Here is a 9,733-nt window from a genome sequence, read left to right on the forward strand (position 1 = left end):
TGTGTTTTGGATGAAAGTCACAGCTCAGTTTCATAGTTGGGACTTAATTGCTATCAGCTCAGAGCTCCAGCTCTGGAAGGAAGCGTTAATGTTGGACTCAAACATGGCTGGTGTTAGTTAACCCTTAAGTGTCTGACTAATGATCTGTGAAGGAGCCTCTTAAGGAGTGGCTTCCTAAGAATCACCGGCTGGCACTTGGGAGCTTGGTGTTTGCACGGCACTGTACAATCCACATGGACAGCACAACAGACCTAGCGCCTGTGATGTCAGGACCTTAAACCTGCCTCACTCAGCATTTTGCTGTAGGCACCATCCCAGCAACACAATCTTCTGTCTGGAAGGGGAAATGCTGAGTTCATAGATCCAGTGTTGGAGAAAACCGAGGCAGGAAGACATAAAGTCTTCCATGTGCTGTCTTGAGAAGTGGTGAGAGAGAAACAGATGCGCCAGACACTCCTTGCTTCTCTGTCTTGCTTGAGAGGAGTTATTTACATGTCTCCAGTGACAGTCACAGCAGTCTGATTTCCCTGTTTTTAATGCACAACCCGAGACCAAGAAAGGGATCTGTAAGCCAGCATTTGCAGGAAATAGCAGACAGGCCTCTTCTGGCTATTGTCTCTCTGAAGAAGAATGTGGGGTGAAGGATCTTTGGGGAGTAGTGGGTCACTTGTCCTTTTCCATGGGCAAGAAATGAGTTCTGCTTGTGTGTCACTCAAAGCAAGCAAGATGGTGTGATGTCTCCTGGGGCATGTTCCCTGGGCCAGTTGCTGTGCCTGTAAGATCGGAGAGCTTTCCTCCCATGTAGGAAGAAAGACATCCTTTCTGGGGGCTTCAGGCTTAGTGCAAACTCCAGGTGCACTGGTGTCACTGAGTAGGAGGGCTTTCCCTCAGAGGATTTAAATCAGATTCTCAGTCACATTGTCAACCATGAGGGCTTCATGGTAACCATCCAACCAAATACTCCCACAACAGGACACTGTGTGGGCTAAGTGGAGGGTGGCCTTCCAGTTCCACTTCTTTTCCGTGCCATCATGTGGAGTGAGTGACAGGAGACACCTGGAACAGTACTGGCCTGAAGGGCTGTGACTAGAAACGGTGCTATTGTGAAGAAAGTCCCTGTTAGTGCCCGAAGCAGGAACTCTGGGGAACCTGGAGGACATCTCATGCCTCAGTGCCCACTCAAGATCTTCTCATTCCCCTAGATATTCTTCTCTCCCACCTAACCCCCAAGCTTTATGACATTCCCTGAGCTGTGCAGAGGGTCCTGTTCCTTCATCTTTGGAGGATGTGGTGAGGCTCAGGCGCAACTTGGTCAACCTTGTTAACTGCTCTCTGGGACCATTTCAGACCCTCAAACTCAACACTCCAGTTAGCTGTCACATGGGTCTGTGAGGGCCTCTGATGGGCCACTGTCCAGTGGATCCACCGCTGTCCTGCAGCAGGGTGTCTCTGGCTGATGATCCTGAAAGGTCCTGGTTGTAGGGCCTGAAGGGCAGTGGGATTCCATGAGGGAAATTCTGGATTTAGCAATGGAGATGCTTCAGGAGCAAGGTGGTGTGTTCTGTTATCTGTGTGGGCAAGCATTGTGTTGAACACGAGGAGAGCAGGTTGGAGCAGAGGTCTCCTGTAACTGTCGCATAGTGAGCAGTGGGACCCTCCATCACGCTCACCAGTCCTCCCAAGCAGCCCTCCAAGGCACTACTCTACCCTCTGCTTGACATTTTTGCGCCTTGAACTTCAAGAGGCAGTATGTCCTAATTCCATCCTGTAAGTCCGCAGCCGCAGCCGCTTGCTAGCCTTAGAACACTTGTTTTGTAATCCCGCCCATCCCCGAGGGCCCAGGGAACAGGCTCTAGGCCACTGCTCCTCTACTTTCTGCAAGACCCACTGTCCCGCCTCCCTAGCCGGGCCCTCCCAGGCAGCCAGTGGCCCATGATGGCCTCAGGAGGCGGCACCCCTTCCCCTGATTTCAGCTTTGGCTACAGCCCAGGCCTCCAGCAGCCTAGTGCTGAGGAACTTTGTATTCTGGGGCCAGTGACCTCAGGTGGAGCAGCTGCTGGCTGTGGGTCATCTACCAAGTCCTCTGTACAGCAGCCTAGGTGCTTGGCCAGTGACTGTTCCAGAACAGGTGCAGCTCTACACATCTGACTCAAGTCCTGGGGTAGGTTCTTACATGTGGTGAGCATGCCGTGTGTGTGTGTGTGTGTGTGTGTGTGTGTGTGTGTGTGTGTGTGTGTGTGTGTGTGTGTGTGTGTGTGGTCAGCCCTCCTGGAACCTGCCAGCTCCTCCTGCAAGGTGACCAACCTTTTGACACAAATCTAGAGAACTCTCTTTATCAGAAGAATGGGGAGCCTGTGTGGTAGGGAGAGGGGGTAGGGCACCAAAATGGCCTGTTTACTCATAGGATGAGAGTTAGGTGCTCAAGAGGTGGTAAGATCAAGCCCAGAGGGTGAGGGACAGGCAGGGCCTCCCCAGAAACAGCTTGAAACTTCCCAGGAAGTTTGAGACTCTAGGTGCCAGCTGTAAGCCTGCTTGCCACTGATTGGACAGCTCCAGCTGGGCAGTAGGTGGGAAAACAAGTATGAAGGCTCATGCCCAACTTCTGCTCCCACCAGCCTCATTTGCTACCAGGCAGAAGCCCAGAAGTCCCCTTGACTTTCCTCAGCAAAAGTCTGCCTTCTCTACCCCTCCTTTCTACTTCTTGCCATGTAATCCAGCCTTGAACTTGAGGCTGTCCTCCAGCCTCAGCCTCACAAGAACTGGGATTACAAGTATAGTTTGTATTTAAAATTAGTTTACATTTTTCTTTTGCGTTTATCTCTTTTGGATAAGGAGTGGACCTGAGTGCCACAGTGTCTGTGGAGTCTCTCTCCCACTCTCAGTTTGGACACACACTTTCACCAGCTGAGTTATCTCGTCAGTCCATTTTCTCTCCTAACTGTAAATCATATGCCCAGCCTGGTCCTGAGCCAGCAGCGGTCTGACCTGTTGGTGGCCTGGAGCTTACCCTGGAGTGGCATCAAGATGAGTGAATGATAAGCCAGACCTGTCCAAAGTGAAGCCTGGCAAGTTAAAATTAAAGAAACTAGTACTGAAGGAAATACTAAATTCTTCAGTCAGAGAAAACTAAATAGAGGAGAAAGGTGTGTTAGAGGGTCGTGACCTGAGGGTCTCCTCCCAGAGCAGCCAACACTGTCCAACAGTCTGGGTTTAGGCTTGACTTACAAACCCATGTGTCTGCAGAGATTTAAGACAGTCGTGAAGGCTTCCCTCCTGTGCTGAATGACTAAACGTAGCCAGGATCCATTGATCCCTTTGTTTGTTTTTAAACCGATGCAGATTCTGACGGTAATCTTGCCACTGATGACCTTTGTGTTTATATCCTTGGGCCCTAGAGGAAAGTCAGTTTTACCAGTAATAGGGTCACTGCATTGCTTAGTCATTGTTCTGGAGTTGTGGGTTTTTGCAGTTTTCCATGTTTATTTTCATTTCTAATGTAGCAATAAAAATAAGTGTAGTTATTATTTTAGAAAATAATGTGTTCCCATTGGATAAAATATGGAGATTTCTGCATATGGGAATATATAAGCGTATAAAAGAGAAAATAATCACTGCATCCAACTAAGCCTGTGGCAGTGAGGTGGCCCACTGGCCTGGTATCAACAGGCCACCCTTGCTTCAGAAAAAAACCTCATGAGATGGAGTTCACCTTTCATAAAAACACTTTCCATGCTGTGAACACCCGTGCAAAGCCATCACTGATGGGTTTGTAATGTCTATCCAGGACTTCCAAATGGACTTTGAATCCTTTCTTGTGTGTTGTTGTAAATGGTGCTACTTCAAACACCTTCATGCACACATCTCAGTCCCTGTTTCAGAATATGGATATTCTGCATTCTTGGAGTAGAAATAACCTAGCCAAAGAACAGGAGATTTATATTTTAGAAAGAATTTTAACTTTATATTTTGATATTTAATATATTTACATAGCATTTTGATCACTTTCATCCCAACTCCCTTCCCCTCTCACACCCTCCCAACACTTCCCCTCCCTCTTTCACTAGTGTAAGTACTGTAGAAGCTCTGTAATCTGAGCCCTTGGGATGTCAATGCAGGAGGATTGTACAGTAAATTCAAGTGACCCTGGGCTATGTTATAACAAGACCTGGTGTCAAGAAATGAAGGAAACTAGTATTTTGCATTATAGACCAGACTGGCCTTGAACTCTTGATCTTCCTTTCTTAGGCTGTGAAATACCAAGATTATTCATTGTATCAGTGGGCTTGGCTTGAAGGCTCTTGATAGTTTCCCACAGCGCTTCCACAGTAACTGGTCCTGGGGGTGTAACCTGTGGACTTCTCAGTTAGAAATATTCTCTTTTATGAAGTTGTGAATTCATGGCAAGGCAGCACCTTGCTGTATTTCAGTATCTGGGTATTTGTTATTGTCAGAGCTTCTCCTAGCCATTGACCAACAGCAAGACCAGGAAATGAACACCGGCACCCTACTGTGTAACTTGCAGACCTTGTTTAAACTTTGTCAGTGGTCCCCTTGTGCCCTTGTTGGCAACAGAAGTCCAGGGTCCAGTCAGCGCCTAGTTGTCATTTCGGTTCCTTTCATCTGAACTGATTCTGGAGTCCAGGAGTCCATGTCTCATATGAACTTTTACACATTTGGGTTTTTATTTTTTTTCGAGGCAGGGTTTCTCTGTAGCTTTGGAGCCTGTCCTGGAACTCAGCTATGTAGACCAGACTGGCCTTGAACTCACAGAGATCCACCTACCTCTGCCTCCTTAGTGCTGGAATTGTTGTTGTTGGCAGATCGGTCTCTCACATAGCTCTGACCATCCTGGGCCTGGATCTGTAGGCCAGAAGCTTCAAACTCAAGAGATCCACCTGCCTCTGCCTCCTGAGTGATTAAAGGTGCCACAATGCCACAATGATTGGCACCTTTCACATATTTGAAGCATTAATTTTGAAACATTAGTTTCAAACATTGTTTGAAGCAATAAAAATAATTATTATCTTGAGAAATATACTGTGCCCCCTCCCATTGGACAGAATATGCGAATTAGGCTTTAGTTAAGCTTGGGTTGTGTATCTGAGGCAAGGCTCTGTAAAAGCCTGGCTTCCATCTTGGTGGATAACTTCAGGGCCAGGCACCAATCATGTCAGTTTGATGTTGGTGCTGGACCTTTCTTCATCTCTTAGTCAGTGAAGAGTTGGCTCAGTCTGTCCACACTGTGGTGAGCATTCGAATCCACCAACTCCTCTTTTCTCAATTTAGTCATCCATGACAAATTATGCTCCAAAAATATTAAATGGGAAAATTTCAGAAGTAAACAAGTCATAAGTTTTAGGTGGTATGCTGTTCTGGGTGTGTAATGAAATCTTGCCACCTGCCACTTCCTCCCATCCAAATTGAGAATTATCCTTTGTACAGAGTCTCCACGCTGTATTTGCTACCTGTTTGCTGATTGGCTCAGAGGTTAAGAGCATTGCCTGCTCTTCCAAAGGTCCTGAGTTCAATTCCCAGCAACCACGTGGTGGCTCACAACCATCTGTAATGGGGTCTGGTGCCCTCTTCTGACCTGTAGGCATCCACACAGACAGACTATTGTACATATAATAAATAAATAAATAAATAAATAAATAAATAAATAAATATTAAAAAAAGACTCCAGAAGGATATGATATTTCCCAAGTAAACAGGAAGTGCATTATAAGTAACCTCCAAAACTCTAGACTTGACAGAGACATCTCGATGCCTGGACAGTCACCCAAAGTTCTTCTGTACGGTTGGGACATCCATCTTCAGCCTGCAGGCCCATAGTACCCAGCAGACATTTCCATGAAGCAGGAATTTTTAAAGACAGTTCAATCACTTTCTTCTGTGTCCTGCAGAATGTCTTACAGACTCTTTCATGAAGCAGTAACTCCAAAGGACTACCTTCCCTCGTTTACTTCTCCCTACCTCTGTAGCTTTCTTTTGATTTTTTTTTTTTTTTTTGAGGGAGTGGGTGTAAAATCACACTGTAGTTCAAGCCATCCTGGAACTCACTACGTAGTCAAGGATAGCCTCAAACCCAGCAATCCTCCTGCCCCAGGTTCCAGCCACCACATCCAGCTGAATCTTTAACTTATAAAATTAGTGGTCGGCTATGAGACCTGTTTTGTGGTATATAAGTTTTCTTTAGTAGACAATGCCAGGTTTCCTGTCTCTGCCAATACACAGTTCGGTAGCTTTAAGTCCATTCACAGCCATTCCACCGTCATCTACAAAGCTCTTTTCATGGTGCAGACCTGAAACTTTGTCCTAGTTAAATACAGCTCTCTCTCCTACCCTCAGGTGAGAAGAGTCCCTCTCTCCCTTCTTCCTCAGCCTATCACACCGCCATAACCATCCTAGAACCTACTGTCAGTGGAATCCCAAGGCATGTGTCTCTGTGACCAGCCTCTTGACTTGCTTTTTGTGGTTGTCATAAATATTTTACTTGATATCCTCCAGTAGAAGGTCCAGGCTTCTGTTTAAAGAAAGCTGTGTTTTATTTTTTTTGGTTTTTCGAGACAGGGTTTCTCTGTGGTTTTTGGAGCCTGTCCTGGAACTAGCTCTTGTAGACCAGGCTGGTCTCGAACTCACAGAGATCCGCCTGCCTCTGCCTCCCGAGTGCTGGGATTAAAGGCGTGCGCCACCAAGGCTAGCTCCTAGGAGAGCGGGCTGACAGGATTAACGTGAGGAGAAAGCCCATACTGGATGTTGGTGGAGAATGAGAGTTGTGAGCCTACAGAGCATAGAGATGCACACTAGGCCTGCATAGGCCACTCTGTAGCCTCTGAAATGTAAACACTGTACTCAGTAGGAGGCTGTGGAGCTGAGCTCCACTGGGCTGACCTTGCTGGGCTGACCTCCAGAGCTCCACTACAAATGGAATTAGAGTTGGCACTGTCGTTTTTTGTGGTCTCCTGAGTGTTGAGATTCCTCTCTCTTTCAGGATCTGGGGTGCTCAGTGCCCAGCCTGCTCTAACCTGGACTCTGATTGCCTTTCCTCAGATGCTGAAGTTCCAAACAGTTCGAGGGGGCCTGAGGCTCCTGGGTGTCCGCCGCTCCTCCACTGCCCCTGTTGCCTCCCCAAATGTACGGCGCATGGAGTACAAGCCCATTAAGAAAGTCATGGTGGCCAACAGGGGTGAGCACTACCAGTACTCGGGTTGGGGTCAGCCTAGCCTGATCTCCTCCTCATCACTCTGTTCTGTCTGTCTCCTTTTGTGTTTCTCTGGACCCAGGAGTCTAACTGTTCACCCTGCTTCTCCTAGGTGAGATTGCCATCCGAGTGTTTCGTGCCTGCACAGAACTGGGCATCCGCACAGTGGCCGTCTACTCGGAGCAGGACACAGGCCAGATGCATCGGCAGAAAGCTGATGAAGCCTACCTTATTGGTCGTGGCCTGGCGCCTGTGCAGGCCTATCTGCACATCCCAGATATCATCAAAGTGGCCAAGGTAGAATCACCTTGGCCTAGGAGATGCCAGGGTCTCCTGACACTGGGCAAGATTCTGTGCTGTGCCTTGTACCCACACCTACCAGCAGGATGTGTAGGGGTTGAGGTGCAGCCCAGCAGGCAAAGGAGAAAGGCGAAGGCACACAGGTGTTTCTTCTGCCACTTACAGGAGAATGGTGTTGATGCTGTGCACCCAGGCTACGGGTTCCTCTCAGAGAGAGCAGACTTTGCTCAAGCTTGCCAGGATGCTGGAGTCCGGTTCATTGGGCCAAGTCCAGAGGTAGTCCGCAAGATGGGAGACAAAGTGGAGGCCCGGGCCATTGCCATCGCTGCAGGTAACACTCAGCTCCTGCTGGGCTAGTAGACAAGGGCCAGTGTGAGAGTGTGCTTCTCTGACAAGATGTAGTAGAGACATAGTCTGCTACAGAGACCCCCTCATACCCTCCCAACAGGTGTCCCAGTGGTCCCTGGCACTGATGCCCCCATCAACTCAATGCATGAGGCTCACGAGTTCTCCAGAACCTATGGCTTCCCTATTATCTTCAAGGCTGCCTATGGAGGTGGGGGCCGTGGCATGAGGGTTGTGCACAGCTATGAGGTGAGCATGGTAGCACGTATGCTGAGGGCTGGGTGCCAGGCAGGCATCTCCTGCAGTGGGCTCTGGGAAGTGTGCAGAGGTGGTCCCATGTCTGCTTGGCCTTGCCTGCCCTTCTAGGAGCTGGAGGAGAATTACACCCGAGCCTACTCTGAGGCCTTGGCAGCCTTTGGGAATGGGGCACTGTTTGTGGAGAAGTTCATTGAAAAGCCACGGCACATCGAGGTGCAGATCCTAGGTAAGTGGGGGTTGTGTGAATAAGAGGAGCCTAGATCTCCCTGGTTTACAGCATCATCCTTTGGGACAGCCTTCCCAGGGATCACCCCCTGGAAAGGGGCCCTGGGGCAAAGCAGGTAGCATGTAGGAGGAGGCACCTGGATTCTAGGAAAGGCTGAATTCAGTTTCTTGTATGCTCAGGGGACCAGTATGGGAACATCCTGCACTTGTACGAGCGTGACTGCTCCATCCAGCGGCGGCATCAGAAGGTAGTTGAGATTGCTCCTGCTGCCCATATGGACCCCCAGCTTCGCTCACGCCTCACCAGTGACTCTGTCAAACTTGCCAAGCAGGTGAGGACATGCTCCTGGGGACATGAGCCCATTTTTGTAAACTTTCTTGGTACCTCTGCCCAGATTTTCTCATTGCTTAGGGATACAGGCATTCCCTGTTGAAGGAAGGAGGAAGGCCCTGCAGGGAGGAGAAGGGCGCAGATATCCTTATGTGACTGGAAGCAGTGCTTATCAAAGTAGAGGCGTTTGGCCCCAAGGGAAGGTGTACTGGCCATTCCTTCTGCTCTTGCTATACAGCTTTTCTATGGGACCAGCTTACCCTGGTCACTGGAAAGAGAATGAGAGTCCTCAGATTCTGGCAGTTATGGCATGTCCTCATCGTTGGCTCCTAATCTTTGCTGCAGCACAACCCGTTCCCTCACCAAGGTGTCTCTGCTCGGCTGGGAGAGTGGGTTCTGAGTATGGAGGTAGGAGCTGTGTCCATAATCTGTCCTGGGAACACCGGCCATAGCAGCAGGGTACCACCTACACATACCCCCTTGGATTGCCCCAGGTTTGCCATAGGGCTTAGGACAGTGGGAACAGAGTGGTTCTGAGACAAGGCTCAGCAATGTGAGCAGAGGCACTGTCAGTTCTGGTAGAGCTGGGGCTGCCGCAGAGGAGCAGGGTGAGGACGCTAGTCTTGCTCTGTTTTTTTTTTTTTTTTTCGCCAATGCCATTGACCAGCTCAGAATCTAGGGAGTGGATGTGTTATTCTGGAAGGACCAGAAGTGGAATGGAAGTAGGGTTGTCGTCCGAGTTAGCATCACTTGGGCGATGGCCAGATTGAGGACACTGGTCAGATGACAGCAGCACACCACAGGAGGAAACTTCCTGAAAACCCTTCTGTAGGGGAGAAGTGGGCGGGGAGGCTCAGGACTGCAGGGAGGAGGCAACTTCAAAAGTGAAGGTCTAGGGGGCTGGAGAGATGGCTCAGAGGTTAAGAGCATTGCCTGCTCTATCAAAGGTCCTGAGTTCAATTCCCAGCAACCACATGGTGGCTCACAACCATCTGTAATGGGGTCTGGTGCCCTCTTCTGGCCTGCAGGCATAGACACAGACAGAATATTGCATACATAATAAATAAATAAAT

The 9,733-nt window shown here is 48.9% G+C and overlaps 1 protein-coding gene across 1 annotated transcript in view; it reads left to right on the forward strand.

Moving 5' to 3' along the window:
- The first annotated feature begins 2,017 nt into the window (after positions 1-2,017).
- The window catches only part of Pc (pyruvate carboxylase), a 25,446-nt gene continuing 17,730 nt past the window's right edge, over positions 2,018-9,733 (forward strand). Inside the window, exons 1-7 of the mRNA XM_050136677.1 lie at positions 2,018-2,161; positions 7,051-7,186; positions 7,314-7,498; positions 7,667-7,832; positions 7,950-8,095; positions 8,213-8,330; positions 8,510-8,710. Of these exons, the coding sequence (XP_049992634.1) occupies positions 7,051-7,186; positions 7,314-7,498; positions 7,667-7,832; positions 7,950-8,095; positions 8,213-8,330; positions 8,510-8,710 (952 nt within the window). The 5' untranslated portion in view covers positions 2,018-2,161. The remainder of the gene's footprint in view (positions 2,162-7,050; positions 7,187-7,313; positions 7,499-7,666; positions 7,833-7,949; positions 8,096-8,212; positions 8,331-8,509; positions 8,711-9,733) is intronic.

This window comes from Alexandromys fortis, unplaced genomic scaffold (genome assembly GCF_014885135.2).
Source record: "Alexandromys fortis isolate MF-2015 unplaced genomic scaffold, M_Fortis_MF-2015_v1.1 scaffold_3, whole genome shotgun sequence".
Lineage (NCBI taxonomy): Eukaryota > Metazoa > Chordata > Mammalia > Rodentia > Cricetidae > Alexandromys > Alexandromys fortis.